Below are 17,702 nucleotides of genomic sequence, written 5' to 3'. Positions count from 1 at the left end.
ATGTCTTTGTTCACTGAAGTTTGTTCGAGAATATTTTTTACGTACATAACCACTTTTAAAGACACCTAAAATATAATCTGCTTATTTATTCTACAGAAAAAATGAAATTAAAGGTACTATTGTTAAATTTCGGCACGTGTTTATTCCTTTTTAAGACTTGATGATCAGTTGGTATGTTGATAATACCTTTAGCTTATTCTTGCCCTTTCAAGAATGGAGAAAAAAATCATGTTCAAATATATTAGTTTGAATATTACCAGAATTTGGTCTGGGTTTGTGTTCAATAATTTTGTATATTATTGAAGCATTATAAGCACGTAAGGCAAAAGTTCTAATTCTTATCATAGAATCCCTGTCTCCCTCATCTTCAGATTTGGTACGTACACTGCCACTTTTGCAAAGCAAATTATGCTGTTTTTTGAAATAAAACTTGATTTTTTACAGCTTACTGGGAAGGGATTTATATACCGATAAAGTTGGTAGAACTAAACATCTAATACTTTTATTATTATTATTACTATATACGCTTTGACAAAAACCAATTAGGTTACCCTACCTTTTTGTTTTTTTTGGATTTTCCACATGAAATTGGTTTGATATTATGAATCTAAGAAATAGACACATCAACTAGACATTAAAAGAACGACCTGTGGTATATCAGAGATCCAATTAGACTTTATAGATTACCAACATATTGCCAAAAATGCCTCCATTAGACAAACGAATCAAGAAGTTTTTAAAAAACTCTATAAGAGTGGCTCCAAAAATCTCAGATAAAGGGGAATTAGCAGAGCTGAGAGCAGGTCTTGTATCTCAATATCCACAAACACGGAAGGATGCTATCAAGAAAACTATTCAACAAATGACTCTAAATAAAGATGTTTCTACTCTATTTCCTGATATTCTGAAAAATATGGCCACAAATGATATCGAACAAAAAAAATTGGTTTACTTGTATGTTATGAACTATGCAGAAACTCATCCCGAACTATGTATCCTTGCGGTGAACACATTTGTTACAGATGCACAAGATCCCAACCCATTGATACGTTGTATGGCTATAAGAACCATGTCAATGATTAGAGTAGACAAAATATTGGAATACATTGAGACACCTTTACGCCGTACATTACAGGATGACAATCCTTACGTCAGAAAGACTGCTGTCATATGTGTGGCCAAATTGTTTCAGTTGAATAAAGACCTTTGTATAGAACTAGGCGTATTGGAAGATTTACAATCTGCGTTGGATGATTCCAATCCCATGGTTGTCGCCAACGCAACAGCAAGTTTATCTGAAATAAATGATATGGACCCAAACGTCATCGATTTAAAAACGTTGATTCAATCTCATGTTTCGCAATTCCTTATGGCATTAAATGAATGTACCGAATGGGCAAGAATAACAATTTTGGGCGCCTTATCTGAATATTCCGCTAAAGATTCTCTAGAGGCACAAGACATTATTGATCGTGTTACTGCCCATTTACAACATGTAAATCCCGCTGTTGTTTTAGCTACGATCAAAGTTATTATCAAAAATTTACCTGAAGTTGAAATTAGTGCTAATGGGCTAACCATGAAGAAATTATCCTCTGCATTAGTATCATTAATGTCTAGTCCATCTGAAATGCAATACGTGGCTTTGAAGAATATTAGAATTATCCTTGAGAAATACCCAGAAATATTATCGAAGGAATTAAGAATCTTTTATATCAAATTCAATGATCCACTTTATGTTAAAGTAGAAAAGATTGATATTTTGGTGAGGCTAGTGGATCCAACAAATTTGAAACAGTGTGCACTTTTATTGACAGAAATGAAAGAGTATTCAATGGAGTTCGAACCAGAATTTGTTTCTCGTGCAATCCAGGGGTTGGCACAACTGGGTATTAAATATTCGGATGAAAGATTTGTTCAGAAGATATTGGATACACTACTAGAATTGGTAGAAAGAGACCAGGATTCTATTAAAGATGATTGCTGCATCTCTATGTGTAATTTGCTGAGACATAGCCCATCCAATGAGAAATTAGCAGAACAGGTTTGTTCTTTATTAAATTCATGGAGCGAACCTGACGCTATATTACGTACCGATAGTGCTAAATGTAATTATGTTTGGTTAATGGGTCAATACCCTCAATTTTTCCCCAGTCTACAAGCCAAGATGGATATTTTTGTTAAGTTGTTCAAACAAGAAGAATCTTTAACTCAAATGTCCATCCTAATTACAGTGGTTAAATTACATTCGAAGTTACCAGGAACTATGTTACAGCATGTCTTGGAGTTAGCTACACAGGAAACAAATGAATTAGACGTCAGAGATATGGCGATGATGTATTGGAGATGTTTATCCATGGATAATTCAGAACAATTAGTCAATGATCTTTGTAAGACAATTCCACCTCAAATTGAAAATACCTTAGATAAATTTTCACCTGAATTGTTAGAAAAATTGCTTCTAGAACTTGGTACCATAAGTTCAATATATTTCAAACCACAATCTGACAGAAGAAGAAGGACTATAACGTACCAAAACATAGTCAAAGGGAAACACATCGACGAATTACAGGACTTAGCCAAGAATGAAATAGAAAGTAAGGGTAATAATGATGTTCTATTAGATTTTGATGATGATGACGACAATGGGGAAGGAGATGATGATGATGACATAGAAATGAATTCCACTTCAAATGGTAATAGCCACCTGGCAGATTTGGATGATTTATTCGATTTTGGGACTGCCCCAACAACAAGTGAGATCAACAATGGAGTGTCCAACTTGAACATACGATCTGACTCCTCAAATACACAAAGTCAAAATAATCCAAAACTATCGTCAAATACACAGGATTTATTAGAGTTGTTTTAGTTTATATACATCACACTATAGCATCTCTTGTCGAATATATATACATATATATATATATAAATATATAATATTTTCGCATACCAAACTTCTTTCAAATGTCTTTACCACACAATTCTTCCTTTATTTATTATTCAATTTACTCTCTTTCAACCTTTTCTCAAGGCTGTTTATCTTTTCCAAAATGACCTTATCTCTCTCCTCGTCGAGAAACTTAGGGTCTGTTTGATAAAACAGTAAACAGTCCTTCATTTTTATACGTTGAGGATCGCAAGTGGGGAACACCTTGATCCCATTTTCTTTAGCACAGTCAGCTAGAGCCTTTATATATTCTCCGCATTTGCCGTAAGCCATAGTTTTCAAGTTCTTCCTTGCTTTCTTTTCCTCACCTGGGGTCAAAGCCCAGATTGGTAGTGGTGAGTTGTGCTTTATACTTTGTTGCATCTGTGGTTGTTCCATTTTTCTGTGTCCAATTGTTGCTGGAGAGCTACCCCTTCACGTTAATATTCACTAACGTTATTTTAGATCTCGGAATTGAAATTTAACGTGAAAGCGATATAAGGAAACAAAAGAACACTTCCACTTTCGTTCTAGTAGACAATTGTTCCAACAACAGAAGAAGAAGAAGCGATGTTCGGTCCATTCAAAGCAACAAGCCCCACATTAGGTGGTCTACTATGGAAGATTCCATGGAGGTTGTCCGCTCCACAGAAGGCTCGTCAAAGGGAAAGGCTAAGACATGTGGACGATGTCATTAAGCAGATTACCATGGGGTTGCATGTCATGAGGTGTGAGAAGAAGGGCATAAGTTTTGAAGATGCTATGAAGATGAAAGGGAAGCAGTTATATAAACCCAGAACCATGTCCCTTCGATTGTTTAATAAAAGCAGTTTCTTCCCCAAGGAGAATCAAATGTCCAGTAAGGATAAATATACTGTCTTTGACAGGAAGGAGAAGGGATACAGAAAGGGTATTCACAAGGTTCCTAAATGGACTAAAGTATCAATGCGTAATAATCCAAAATTCTTCTAAACCGACAAATCATATTCCGCAAGCGGGCCCATTCTTAAGGGAGAATACTGGATATTTGTTTATTATAGGCCTTTGGCAAACTTGTATATATTAAATAAACAGTCTTTACTAATCTAACGTTGATGTTTGAGACTATCTAAGTATTCTTGTCTTTATACTCATCATGGCTAACATCCCATAATTTTCCGGCGCTACAAAACAAATGAATAAACATAACATAACATAACATTGAAAATGGAACTATCAATCGCAACAGTTGCACAAGCAAACAGAGGCAGAAGCATTTCCGCTCCTGGCAACCAATGAATTCCACCAAACAGAGACAGTATGTTCATCTTTCGCAGCAACTGAAACTACTGAATAAGAACTTGGAAAAGACTACGAGTGAATTACAGGTGATGTCCTCTCAATGTAACAAGAACATTGTTGGCCAAATAGGTAAAATCCATTCCAGTTGGTTCATTGCAAGTAACAGATATTTCGAGAAGGAAATGTTAGGAGAAGGTAAATAGTAAGAACTTTCTTTTACAGTTTACTCTATTATGTTTTTGTTTTGTTTTGTTATGTTATATATATTATTTATGAGAAAATATCGTTTACTTTAAACCTCCTTTTGCCTTTCTCTCTCTGGTTCTTCCTCACGTTTTTGTTGTTTTCTTGCCATCTTAATCTCATATTCATGACAACCTACATAGCCTTCCAAGATTAGAGGTTCAGGTTGAGGATCTTCTGTAAAATAGGGGCTCTTCAAGGCTTCCTCAGCAGATAATCTCTTCTTTTGATCATATAACAATAACCCCTTTGCCAAGTTGAAGCATTCGCTACTAGGTAATAGATTTTTATACTTCTCTTCAAATAAATCTGGGTACTTCTCAGTTAACATGGGGATAATCATAAAAAACCAGGGCATCTCGAAAAAATTTGGCCAGTTATCCAAATTGGGTGATCCCATAATCTTGAATATGGAAAGCAATTGCTCAATTTCGTTTTGACCCTGAAATATTGACACATTATTGAATAATTCCATCAAGATACAACCACACCCCCACATATCCACTTCTGTGGAGTAATTAGTGGTCCCCATTAACAACTCAGGAGGACGATACCATAGCGTAATTACTCTATTAGTATAATCATTAGAACCATCACTGTCACTCTTAACATGCATTTTTCTAGCTAACCCAAAATCGGTAATCTTTAAGTTCCCCTTATTATCAATTAGAATATTGGACCCTTTAATATCTCTATGTAATATCAAAGAATCATGCAAATATTTTACACCACGTAACAACTGTTGGAAAAGATGTTTGCGTTGGCCTAGAGACATTACTACATTCTTATCGCCCAATAATCCGGTCAAGTCATTATCAGCATATTCAAAAATCATATAAACCATCTTAGATGATTCCACCATGATTTCAACCAAGGTGGCAATATTAGGATGATGGAAAGTTTGTAATAGTTTAATTTCTCGAATGGATGTGATGGGGAACCCATCCTTTTCATTATTGAGTCTTAATTTCTTTAATGCTACTAAATGGGAGGTCACTTCATTTCTGGCTTTGTACACTTTACCGTATGTACCTTCGCCCACTTGTACTATTCTTTCATAAATCGATGACGTTCTTACTTCATTTAGAAAGGAGACGGGGACAGGAAGTGGATTGGGTTTAGCCCTCTTGACGGTAGTGCTTAATGCTGGTTTTGTAGGTAGATTATGAATAGGTGATGCTTGTGTCTTGGAATCGTAACGTGACGAAGAAGAGGGAGATGAAGGTTGCGGTGAACCATCATGATGCTTGGGGCCCTTCGGTAATGCATGTAGTAATCTATTATTGTTCTTGTTATTGCTATTATGTCCGTTAGAATTATTATATCGTGAGACTGGGGCTGTTACTGGGGCCTGGTAACGAGATCCATCTTTAAAACGTCGTTGGTTATGGTCATTATCCTTGTGTCTTGTATCCAGTTTCTTCTTGTTGTTATTATTATTATTAGTATTATTGTTATTATTTGGTCGTAGCCTCTTCGTACCTCTCGATGAAGTATTATTCTTATTATTGACATTATTCATAGGACCAGCGGGAATATCTCGTCTTCTGAAGTTCTTAGAATTATTCTTATGTGGACGGTTGCGTGCATTATGAAAGTTATCGTAGCCCATTTTTCAATTTTGTATGTTAACAGATGGATAACAATGGGAAGGGATGAGTTAGGATTGCGGTCTATATCGTTTAGTTATGAGTGTTCAATTCTACTCTTCTGATGCTCTGTTTGTATTTCTGGTTGAAATTTTCCAACGCTGTGCAAAAAAATATGTGAAGGTGAATGAAGCAGACAACTAAAAACATCGATTTAACATTAATGATTTGCAATGCTACATACACATATTTCAAGCGTTTACCATGTCAATAAGACTGAATAAAAGATTTAGTTTTTTCAAAATTGGGGAATGACTACAGTAAGCTCATGATTGAGATTTATTAATGGGCTTGGAAAATATTTTAGGGAAGACAGCATCTGGGCCCATCGAGCTCTGCGTTGATATGACGATGAGGCTTGTGACAAAATTTGTATTAATAATTGGTTTAGGTTTATTTATTGTAAGCTTTAGAGAGAACCTCAAGAAATGTTCTTTCAGCTGAAGCATTCTATCCAGGCCTAGTATTTTCATTCAATTGTAGGCTGCACAAATATCAGCATGATTCTCACGACAAGTAGAATAATGAAGGCAAAAAAATGTAGGTACTTACAATTCAACAACGAATTGACACAAAAGAATACAAGAAGGAAGCACAATAGTTACCAGATGGTCCTTCGCATCCTTCTAATTCGGTGTCTTCCTTGATTTAGTTAACCATTTTAAAACAAGATATTGTAGTTTTTGTTCTTTTTGTTTGATAATTATATAAATAGCCATATAATATAATTACATCATTCATTAGTTAAGTATCTACTCAATTGCCTTTTTTGAAGCTTATTTTCGTTCCTCTCTCTCACTTTTTCCTCAAATTCTGTATCGTAATCGTCCTTCATATCATTTTCCAATGAAGTCAAAGTATTATTATTGCTATTAACAACAATACCTGATCGTAATTGCCCATCGTTCGTCGTGTTTAATTCTGATTCGGAACTTAGACTAGATGATACCGCCGATGAAGAAGATGGTGAAATTGGTCTTGATCCCCTTGGTGAGGACGAGGAAATGATATTTTCTTGAGAAATTCTACTGTTACTCTTTGGATATGTATTATACCTGTTAATCATAGTGGAAGTTGTTGCCGCTGGACTGTGCTGAGAGTCGATTGCTGGTGGGATGGATAATGATTGTGATGGAGATCTAAAGGTGGGGCCCATTTTATTTGGTGTGATTACTTGTTCCAAGAGAATGGAATTATTATTATTGGTATGATTTTCGATAGTCTTTAATGAATTTTGAATGACGATGGAGTTTCTTCTGGAAACACCTTCAAAAAATTCAATAAATTTAAGCACTTTAGCAATGACCAATGTATCAGTCTTCTCCCCCCAAATTAAATCAAGATGTTCGTGATTTTCCACTTTAATATCGAAAACTCCCGTTTCCGGTAGATTTTTCTTCATTACTTTGATATCCACTAAGGAGTCATTCCCGCCGTAGATTAATAATATTGGTATCTTGATATTTGTTCTTGTTGGGAACCTAGCAATCTGGTAAGGCCTCGTTAACGAATTGAACATATTATCCTGTTCTTCAAACATTTGAAACTTTTGGGATCTCAATATTTGGAACCAATGTACCACTGATTTCACACTCGTAGTGGAATACAATTTTGAATATGAGATTAATTTCTGTTGTGGTGAAATGTTCAAAGATCTCCAATTAAAAAGGATTCTATTACCGAAATCGATACAGAAATTAAAAATGGCAGGATGTAAGGTTCTCAACCATACAATGGCGCTGGGCAACAAAATATTTCTTCCAAAGAAGAGGTACATTAAAGTTGGTGAAGATTTAGCAAACGTATCTACAATTCTATTATGTAACCCTCGAGGAGTCATTGCAGGTGCAATAGCGATGAATTGTGCAACTTTAGAGTTCAAATATTCGTTAATGGCAAACGAGGCAAACATTTGAGCGGACCCTTGGGAGAACCCAACACATATCAATTTCTCGACGTGTGTAATTTTCAAAATGAAATCTATGGAGTTTGGGATGTCGAAGAATGCGAATTCATCAATGGAAAAGTCCCAAAATTTCCTTGATTTGGGTAACTTATGCAAATGAGCAGTGGAATATTTGTTCCCACGGTTATTGCCCATCCAAACGTCGAACCCCAAATCGTGTAATACAAAGGGTAGGTTTTTATTTCTTTCCAATTGACAGCACCAAATATCTGAGCACATTAGCAAGCCGTGATGCAAATAAACCACTTTACCATTGTACCTCTTGGCAGAAGGTGGGATTCTATGCAAGGTAAGGATGTAGTCATCCTCTGTTCTTACCATGTGGTCCTCAATAGTGATGTTAAATGGGGCGCACATTTCATGAATGGTGGGTGCCAGTCTTAGTCTTTGTTCTAAACTTGAGTCATCAATGTTTATAGTAAAATTTATTAGGGAGGAGAAGAAGTTCATTATTGGATTTGGTATGAGTCGTAAGAAGAAAGATATTATGGATTCCAGGTAGATGACAAGGACTATGAGGTAGTCCGTGATGGATATTCTTCCTATGAAGGGGGCCCACATTGTTTGTTTGTTTGGTTGGTTGATTAAGGATTGGAGGAAAGAGGTCAGTGTGTTAGCTTTTATATGGTTATTTGGTTATGTCGCGACAGAGGATGAGGGATAGATGCAGTCAAGATGGAATCCTTTGTTCTTTCTTTGAAATATTCGTATGCGGTCTGCAGAGAAAACAATGCACAGGGCAAAAGATTTTGTCGTATAAACCAAATAAGATAAGAACAAAGCTGCTCGGTTAAATGAATAAATAAGTAAGTATGTATATATACGTTAAAGATGAGATGCTATTACAAACTCAATAAATAAGTGCCTGCTAGAGCAGCAAAGGCCATGGCTCCGTAACCTGTTCTGTATACTCCCTTCAAGGACAATTCCTTTGCCATATCCCAAACGAGATGTCTTATAGCTAGACCGTAATGTAAAGTAAACAAATAGGCAAATGAACCCTTGATTGCCCATTTAGTTGGTGTAGAGATCTTTGTATGGTACCAGTCGATGAGTTTGTTAGAGTTAAAATCCGAGAATCCTAATAAACCTGCTGCACCAAAGAGGATGGTGATGAGATAAAATCCGAACCCCATAAAGACAAGAGAGATACGATGACAGGTGGACAAATACCATGTCAATTGCGGTTGGTAGATGGTTAGATGAGGTGAGATTGGTCTATTTCCTCTTTGTTTGACTAACAGACTGTTATCTTGCTCGTCCTTGCTGCTTTTGGTGGTGTTCTGGAGATAACGAGAATGGGAAAAGTATCTACCAGATTGCAATTTGATGGCATTGAAAGTGTTAGCACGTACAGATTGAGAGAAGAGAGCTGAATTGATGTTGCGGTTCCCGATCCTGATTGCAGCTGTAGCGGAAGTTTTGGGGAGTCCTAGTCCGAGTCTGCTGAGCATCATATCTGTGTTGCTGTAGTCGTGTGTGTTCTGCTAAGATGAACTTTGATGTACAAATAGATTAACGAGTAATAGATATATATATATTATGTGGAGGGGGTCCATCCACGAATTGCACAGCGCTGATTTGTTCGCTTTTCAGTCCGGCTTTTCGGATTTCTTGTTTGTTTCGTGTTTGTTTCTTGCGCCATAAGCGTTCGCCATCGCTTTCCACGGACTTTAAACGGTGTTACCCGGCTTGGCGGCTAATGTCTTACAGTAAATACCCGTCTAAGGTGACTGTGTACTATCTGTGCTGGGTAGCCCTTGTTCCCTTTTCTTTTAGTTTAAATCCTAATCGATTATAAAGAAGAAGGTATCTTGATTATATCCCACCTAGAGGCAACACCCACTCACACAGCCATCCATCCAGCATGTGGTCCTACTTCTTCGGTGGTAACGACAAGAACTCCTTTAATAACTCCTCCTCCAAGAGCAAAGAGTTACCGAAAAAAGCTATAATAGAACTCAGGGAACATATCAATCTCTTAACAAAGAAACAGTCCTTCCTAGAGACACAAATATTAAACCAATCTAATGATGCTCGTGCCTTTTTGAACAAGGGCAATAAGATCCAGGCTAAGAATTCATTGAAGAAGAGGAAAATTTACGAGAATCAAAAGGAAAAGATTGATTCACAAATTGAATCATTAGAACAACAATTATTCTCTATAGAATCTGCTAATTTGAATTTGGAAACAATGAAGGCAATGAAACAAGGTGCTATGGCAATGAAAACTATTCATAAGGGTATAAATATTGATAAAGTGGATGAAACAATGGATGAAATTAGAGATCAAGTAGAATTAAGTGAAGAAATAAGTGAAGCCGTGTCAAGACCTGTGATGACTTCAATGAATGATATTGATGAGGATGAATTAGATGAAGAATTAGATATGTTGGCACAGGAATCAAATTTGAATGAATCTTTGAACGTGAAGGAACCAATACCACAACAACAACAAAAGAATAAAGTGGAACTACCAAATGTCCCTAATAATAAGATAGAAGAACCTCCAAAAGAACAAGAGGAGGAAGAAGAAGACGAGGATGAAAGAGCTCTAAGAGAGCTACAAGCTGAAATGGGGCTTTGAGAGCGCGGAGGGGAAAGAGAGAAGTAACGTTAATGTCAGTCATCCATAAATACGTAATGTATTCATAAAAGAAAAAAAATTCATAAGCAAGTACAACCATTCATTCATTGTATATTGTCTATATGCCTTTCTCTTTCTATAAAATATATCTATGTGCAGAATAATATATTCAAAGGACTATAAGTCAGTAATTAATAATAATCAATTAACTAATACCCAGAATAAGAAGAAGGCAAATATAATAAAGAAGATCTTGGCAGCCAACCACCTATTACTCTTCACTCTATCAAAATACTTTAATAATTCTCTTTGTGCACCGGTAATATTCAAATCGACATCTTCCACATTCGCATCAATTCGTTGAATTACTTCACCTTGTTCTTGTACCATTGATGCCAATTGTTGAAATAAATTACCCACTTCTTGAATGGTTGATTCGATTGTTTCCACTGCACGATTACGTTCTTGTAAATAAACATTGCTATCCAATAACCCTTCCTCCATTAACATTAATTGTTGATCACTATTTTGGGGTAACGACAAAGCATTAACTTTTCTATCGTCACTGTTGATGGATGTATCATTTTCATTCTCATCATCCATTAATGACGACATAAATGGATTAGAATTATTATATGAGGTCATATTATTATTTGCCACTACTGCTGCGGTTGCTAAATCAGTGGTTTGTGGGACTTTAGTTGGTCGTTGTTGGTCAGCATTCTCTATCGTACTATTATTATTACTATTTTTATTATTAACGTTGTTAGGTATGGAAGAACCATTTGTTTGCTGTATTTGTGCATGTTCATCCGTCGATATTTTTGCCCATCTATCTCTATTATTCATCTCTAATTGTTGCCTTGTCTCCAGAACACTCTTGAAATCACCTGAAATGTTTTTCATCTTGGTATTCAACAAGTTGACAACATTTTTAGAATGTTCTACACCATTATTGGTGTTGTTATTGTTGTATGCATTATTCAACCCTCCACTACTTCTTTGAAATTTACTCAACTCAACAAGACTCCCCTCAATGGAGTATATCTTTCTCTTAATCAAAAAGGACAACTCAGCAATTTCTACAGGGTTATCATTAAACATAGGTTTCCTCTTAGCTAATATAGCCAACTTCGACAACAATTGAGCCGTGTGAGAAATTTCATTGGCTATCAGAGATGCTCTCTTTTGGAATTCTGATGTCTTCACTGGTGTGGATGCGAGATCTTCTTGGGTCGGTTGTTGCTGTTGCTGTTGTAGTTTCTTGTTTCTTTTCTTATATGACAGAATACTTTGTTGAAACTCACTTGTTCTATCCTTGATGTTCGTCTCCATTTTTCTTTTGGTGTTTAGGGTTATATTATGTTGTAAATGAAGGGTCCAGATGGAAAATTCGTGACTGGTATCTCATCAATGTGGAGAGGCAATACAAAATCTGGTAGATTTATCCTTTTCTTAAAGGTCAACGTAACAAAATTGTAACTTTTCTTGGTTTGTCGTTTTCGTGTTCAAATATTACCCTGTCTAGAACTGCGCCATGTTATTCTTTGTAGTGATGACATTAATTGTTCTCAGAAATATCGCGATAATTAAACAATATACCAAGTTCAGAAAAAATTCTGGGTTATCAAAATGATTGAAAAAATTTTAAACCCCTCTGTTGAGTTATCTCATGATGTAATTTTAATTTATACTCTATGTAATAGTACTAAGTACAAACTAATCTTAACTTGCTGATGAAACATGTGACTCGAACTGGCTCCCGGCAGTCCTTCTGTTTACAATATACCAACTATCTCTAGTAAATTCTAAGAAACCTTTTAAAAAGTATTGCCACCGAACTAATAAAGTATGTTGAAAAACCAACAAAAGTAATTTATTAAAAAATAGAATACAAAGAATGAATAAGAAAATAAGAAAATTGGGGCTATCTAAATGGAAACATTAGAATATTATTTATGTGTAATACTAGCAGGGTCAATAAAATCCACATTATACCCTGCTTTTCCACAGGATTCAAATAGGTAAGTTTGGTATACCTTACCCAGTTGTAGAGCTAACTTACCAGAACTGGTTCCATCACAGAAGAGAGAATATGATTGAAATATTTGAAAGGTACTAATCAAAACTGATTCAGCAATCCCTTAATGTAGCAGTCAACTTTGGGTAACCGAAATTGAATTTCAAATTAAGTCGTAGACAGGAGACTTACCAATAAAGTTGAAGGTCCGGAGTTTGCTGTGAAAAATTCTAGAGGCACTGACAAAAGATGGCAGTCTTGCCTTTGTGGGCGACCGTGATCGTCAAAACACAATCTCGTCGCTTTTGAAATGTACGAGCATTTCACAGCCAAGAAATATCCTCGAGAGGGACAAAACTCTAATGCCCTCTTCAACACCAGCAATATCGCCCATTCCTTGAGTATTGTGGCTTCATTCAACGTGTGGCTGCTGAAAATTCATGGAATATGGCGATATTTAGAATATTTAGTGATTGTTAAAACAGATAAGATCTTAGGTTTATTATGTGTTTGTTTGCTTCTGTTGTCAAAGTTGTCTGAGCATAGCTCTTCTCTCATACATCGCCATTCCAAAGTGCAGCTCAATGGACATCGGACTTTGTAGGAGTTCAATAATGTATGCGCCACGGCGTTCATTCCTGAAAAATACATTATTTATGCAGATTTATATAAATAAGTCCAGCATAATTAATTAATTGTTATTAACTGAAACTATAAAGTACATATACAAAAGACTATAATTTGGATTCATTGGTGAAATGACGGACCACTTCATCAATAGATTGAGCCACACGGTCAACATTTAATTTATTTAATCCAGCAATTGATGCTCTACCAGAAGAAACCATGTAAATGCTATGTTCCTTTTCCAATCTTGCAACCATCTCACTTGTCAAACCAGTGAATGAGAACATACCAGTTTGTTCCACAATATGATCCCATGTACCTGGAGTCCCCAATTCATTTAATCTATCTCTCAAAGTAACTCTCATTTCCATAATTCTTGAAGACATTGTAATCATATCCTTGTACCATTGGGCACGTAGTTCATCTGAATTTAAGATCGTGGCGACAATCTTTGCACCATATGCAGGTGGATTAGACACTTCGGATCTAATAATCTTGGATAATTGCGAACTCAAGGCCTTCTTCACCGTAGTCAATTCCTCTTTGGTATCTTGTTCAGGTAGTACAATATGGAAGCACCCGACTCTTTCTCCATACATCCCAACGTTCTTAGCAAAACTTTGACAAACCAGGATTGGTGCCACACGTTTCAATTTTTCCACACCAAGGCGAATGGAATAAGCATCTTTGTTCAAATCACCAGATGCGAACCCTTGATATGCAGAATCGAAAAGAGCCAAGTGTCCCTTATATGCTATTCTTTCTAAGATAGTTTCCCATTGTTCCTTTGTTGGGTCCAAACCTGTTGGATTATGTGCACAGGCATGGAGTACGAACACTGATCCCTCCGGAGCCACTTCAATAGACCTTTCAAATCCATTTAAATCCAATGATTTGGTCTCATTGTCCCAATATGGGTATGTGTTGGTAACTAATCCCTGTGCTTGAAAGATTGCCTGATGGTTTGCCCAAGTGGGGTCACTTAGATAGATTTTCCTTTCAGGGAAGAATTTAGATAGAAATTTAGCGGCAATATGAAGGGCACCAGTTCCTGAGATGGATTGAGTGGAGACGATTCTTTCGTTCTTTATGGCATCAGAATCTGGACCGAATATGATGTTTGCTGCACCGGAGGTCAATGCGTTCAACCCGGTAATGTTTAAATATTCGTGGTTGTAATTTGGGTCCGCATGGATGGCTAATTCGGCAGACTTCACGCTTGGTAGGACCCATGGTTTACCTTGGTTGTCTCTGTAGGCTCCGATACCTAGATCGACTTTATCCTTTCTCTCATCGGCGTTGTATCTCTGTTTGATTCCGAATAGTGCATCCGGTGGCAGTAGTTCAATGGTGTTAAATATAGTTCTTGACATGGTGTGTGTTTCCTTCTTGTTTAAAGTTGTATTTGAAGGACAGTATGACTCTGTTCTTACATAATATCTGATATAATTTATATAACTTTATATTTAAAAAGATCTGAGGGAATCTGACACCAATTTTTTTTCACCGGCTCAATGGGTTGCCGTGGAAAGCGATGAATAGCGACTATAATCCAATGAGTCACTGTTAGTATGTGGTGGACGGATGTGCGAAGTCGGGTTTCTCAATCTATGAGCAATTAACATACGTTACGTTGCTTAGTGTGGTGACACATAAGGTTATTGTATTGTTAAGTGTCTGGAGGTAGTAATAAGTTATTGGATCATCGGTATAGCTAAGGAATTTTTAGAATATTATTATAAGGTGGAGAAAAATTGGAAAATATCTTTCTGAATAAATAAGCTCTTGTTGAGGAAAGAGATGCTTACATGCTGGCTTTGACAGGGGTGCATTTTACAAAAAAAATTCATATTATTTTGAATTGGGTGTTACAAGACTCGAGGAGCATGGTAAGTAGAATTGTCGTCCTGGGGTTTAACGTAGATATCGATTTACGAACAAGAATGAGTTGCCTTGTTTTCCCAGTAATATTTTCTTAACTAGTCCAAGCAAGCTCAGCGTCCCTAAAAACAAACAAGGCAACTAATACTTAGTGTTATCGTGTAGAGAACTGTCCAAGTCTGTGTAGTCCAGTTTTAACAGTTCCTTATTTTTTTGACGGGCGCTTCTGTTCCTTTTGTACCGTACGATCAAAACTGAACATTACATAATCGACTCAACAATTGCAGTTAATAGAGATTGTTCTCAATTCCTGGGTGTATCGAAGCTTGAAACAAGGTTGGTGTCTCAAATTCTCAGTATCTCCCTCACATTATTGTGTACCTTTCATGTCAAGTTGAAACAATAGGTTCCTCGAAAGATACTTACCGCTACTGAGTCTCAAGATTTAAACCGTTCGCAAGGTACAGTTTGAGGTCAAACCTAGACCATAAAAACAAAGGATCATTGAAAACTTATACAAAGACAACTATGATGATGAATTACACAAGTACCATAATACAGAGCATGCAGAATTGTACCCTGTTACAAGGACCATTGGCAGTGCCAATATCTGAATCTGTCTTGAATCTGACAAGAAGGGAAAAGTTATTAGGTGGAGCACTTCTCTACATCCATTTCCCCTATTCCTTAATTACACTAATAACATCATTCATAATTTACAGAATTATTTCCATGACACCATTGAAATCAAACATTAAAGGGGTTACGTTACCCATTTGGTCCAAAGTTTTATTCCACATCTCAGCTCTGGTACCATTGTTAATAGTCGTAACAACAATCATACTGAATTTACAAACTGGGTGGGAGATTCCAATTTTGTCAAGTAAGTCATTTTTAAGAAGATTTTTTATCGCAATTTCTTGGTCTCGATGTATTCAAACATTTCTTTCGACTACAACAAATACCATGCCATTGAGTGATAATGATTATAATCTATTTGAATTATCTATCCAATTTCATTATATGACCCTCTTTGAAGACAAGAATAAAATATATTCATTAGATATAATGATGGAATTGGCAAGCAGAATAGTGATTCATATCCTGGAACTATTAAATTTAAGATCATATTGGTTTATTTCAAATACCATTTTAAGATTATCATTTTTCGTATATTTATTATCCAATTTTAACCAAATTCCATATTACTTTATGATTAGGGAGTCTACGAATATATTATCTCTTACCATAATCATAATATATTCTATATTTAGTGGTTCATTATCTGCCACATTCAATTCCATAAAACACCAAAGAGAGGATGAGGAAGATGAGATGGGAGAGGAGGGGTTTTCGACACATATATTTAATTTGGCGACGTATTTCGTATCTGGCAATTGCAAAAACGGTACAATCTCGGTGAAACAGCATTCTAAGCATATTGAGATAAATCCGGAAACTAGGAAACATTCATACATTCTAAGTGGTTACTTGATTCAAAGAAAGACAAACCCTGAAGATTTTCCCATTTTAACCAAAAAGAGAAAAAGAAATTCCATATGGACAACTTTAATAGGGAGAATATTAAACACTTTAGACCTTTTGCGTTATTGCTTCATAAAACTGAAAACTAGTTTATCTAGAAGGAAAACCCCCTTTAGAGCATCAAATCAGCAAGAACAATTGCCCATCAGATCAATGGGAGGAATGGACCTGAATAAGTTTATTGATGAAAGTAATTATAGATTTATCTTAACTAAGATGGATCCAAAACTATGTTTATATGATCCAGAACTATACCTCCTCCCTGAAAGTGATACTTCGCCAGATTATATTCCGGAGGATATTGAATCTATTTCAGACTCAGAATTGGATTTCCAATGCGAATCAGACTCTGGATGCGAACATGAAATTCAGGTGGTTAAAGAAACAGACCATGATGAGCTTTTAGATTTATTGTTTTCAGAGCCTATTGCTGACCCAAAATGGTATTTATCAATATGGTCCATCTTAACGACGAACAAATCATTAGGCGATACTAATAGATTAACAAGGCTGCAGTATAGTAAATTAAATCAAAAGGAAATTCTTCAAAGTGTTATTTTTCAAATGAGAAACAAGAATAATGATAATGATAATAATGACGATACACATTCATTTGTTATGGATGACGATGAACTCGAGTTAAAGTGTTTGGTTTGTGAAAAACATAATAGGAATATTGTGCTATGGCCATGTAAATGTCTTGCCATATGCGAACACTGTAGGGTAACATTAGGATCAAGGGGCTTTAAATCTTGCGTTTCATGTTCTACTGATGTTGAAAGTTATACAAAACTGAACATAGTATGATAGATAGATATACATATATGGCTAAAATAGATTTCTATATTTTTATGACACAGCAATGGTGTATGCCCTTTATTCTGCATATTTAAAATTTCTCCCGGGTAAGTCTTTCATCATTTTTCAATTTTTTTCTTCCGTCAATTTTTTTCCCACCTATCTATATAAACAGG

At 35.9% G+C, this 17,702-nt stretch overlaps 11 protein-coding genes across 11 annotated transcripts; 5 read left to right on the top strand and 6 right to left on the bottom strand.

The window, feature by feature from the left end:
* Positions 1–703: 703 nt before the first annotated feature.
* On the top strand, positions 704–2,872 carry APL2 (Apl2p; the record flags this gene model as incomplete). The annotated part of the gene is made up of 1 exon (XM_003673323.1): positions 704–2,872. The coding sequence occupies one exon, from the start codon at positions 704–706 to the stop codon at positions 2,870–2,872; it is 2,169 nt and encodes a 722-aa protein (XP_003673371.1).
* A 120-nt stretch (positions 2,873–2,992) lies between these two features.
* On the bottom strand, positions 2,993–3,328 carry CMC1 (Cmc1p; the record flags this gene model as incomplete). The annotated part of the gene is made up of 1 exon (XM_003673322.1): positions 2,993–3,328. One exon carries the CDS (start codon positions 3,326–3,328, stop codon positions 2,993–2,995), a length of 336 nt encoding a protein of 111 aa, XP_003673370.1.
* A 171-nt stretch (positions 3,329–3,499) lies between these two features.
* Positions 3,500–3,901, top strand: MRPL31 (mitochondrial 54S ribosomal mL60 domain-containing protein; the record flags this gene model as incomplete). Its single annotated transcript, XM_003673321.1, has 1 exon — positions 3,500–3,901. One exon carries the CDS (start codon positions 3,500–3,502, stop codon positions 3,899–3,901), a length of 402 nt encoding a protein of 133 aa, XP_003673369.1.
* Positions 3,902–4,203: 302 nt separating this feature from the next.
* HSK3 (Hsk3p) lies at positions 4,204–4,413 on the top strand (the record flags this gene model as incomplete). Its single annotated transcript, XM_003673320.1, has 1 exon — positions 4,204–4,413. The coding sequence occupies one exon, from the start codon at positions 4,204–4,206 to the stop codon at positions 4,411–4,413; it is 210 nt and encodes a 69-aa protein (XP_003673368.1).
* Positions 4,414–4,502: 89 nt separating this feature from the next.
* Positions 4,503–6,065, bottom strand: CTK1 (cyclin-dependent serine/threonine protein kinase CTK1; the record flags this gene model as incomplete). The annotated part of the gene is made up of 1 exon (XM_003673319.1): positions 4,503–6,065. The coding sequence occupies one exon, from the start codon at positions 6,063–6,065 to the stop codon at positions 4,503–4,505; it is 1,563 nt and encodes a 520-aa protein (XP_003673367.1).
* A 770-nt stretch (positions 6,066–6,835) lies between these two features.
* Positions 6,836–8,629, bottom strand: TGL1 (sterol esterase; the record flags this gene model as incomplete). The annotated part of the gene is made up of 1 exon (XM_003673318.1): positions 6,836–8,629. One exon carries the CDS (start codon positions 8,627–8,629, stop codon positions 6,836–6,838), a length of 1,794 nt encoding a protein of 597 aa, XP_003673366.1.
* A 281-nt stretch (positions 8,630–8,910) lies between these two features.
* On the bottom strand, positions 8,911–9,525 carry SDH3 (succinate dehydrogenase cytochrome b subunit SDH3; the record flags this gene model as incomplete). Its single annotated transcript, XM_003673317.1, has 1 exon — positions 8,911–9,525. One exon carries the CDS (start codon positions 9,523–9,525, stop codon positions 8,911–8,913), a length of 615 nt encoding a protein of 204 aa, XP_003673365.1.
* A 410-nt stretch (positions 9,526–9,935) lies between these two features.
* Positions 9,936–10,655, top strand: SNF7 (ESCRT-III subunit protein SNF7; the record flags this gene model as incomplete). Its single annotated transcript, XM_003673316.1, has 1 exon — positions 9,936–10,655. One exon carries the CDS (start codon positions 9,936–9,938, stop codon positions 10,653–10,655), a length of 720 nt encoding a protein of 239 aa, XP_003673364.1.
* Positions 10,656–10,856: 201 nt separating this feature from the next.
* SED5 (t-SNARE syntaxin) lies at positions 10,857–11,990 on the bottom strand (the record flags this gene model as incomplete). Its single annotated transcript, XM_003673315.1, has 1 exon — positions 10,857–11,990. One exon carries the CDS (start codon positions 11,988–11,990, stop codon positions 10,857–10,859), a length of 1,134 nt encoding a protein of 377 aa, XP_003673363.1.
* Positions 11,991–13,409: 1,419 nt separating this feature from the next.
* On the bottom strand, positions 13,410–14,675 carry AAT2 (aspartate transaminase AAT2; the record flags this gene model as incomplete). The annotated part of the gene is made up of 1 exon (XM_003673314.1): positions 13,410–14,675. One exon carries the CDS (start codon positions 14,673–14,675, stop codon positions 13,410–13,412), a length of 1,266 nt encoding a protein of 421 aa, XP_003673362.1.
* Positions 14,676–15,711: 1,036 nt separating this feature from the next.
* On the top strand, positions 15,712–17,535 carry NCAS0A04160 (uncharacterized protein; the record flags this gene model as incomplete). The annotated part of the gene is made up of 1 exon (XM_003673313.1): positions 15,712–17,535. The coding sequence occupies one exon, from the start codon at positions 15,712–15,714 to the stop codon at positions 17,533–17,535; it is 1,824 nt and encodes a 607-aa protein (XP_003673361.1).
* Positions 17,536–17,702: the final 167 nt, after the last annotated feature.

Source organism: Naumovozyma castellii, chromosome 1 (genome assembly GCF_000237345.1).
Source record: "Naumovozyma castellii chromosome 1, complete genome".
NCBI classification, from domain to species: domain Eukaryota; kingdom Fungi; phylum Ascomycota; class Saccharomycetes; order Saccharomycetales; family Saccharomycetaceae; genus Naumovozyma; species Naumovozyma castellii.
Note: the sequence above shows the minus strand (reverse complement) of the source record. Positions and strands in the feature narration are given on the sequence as shown.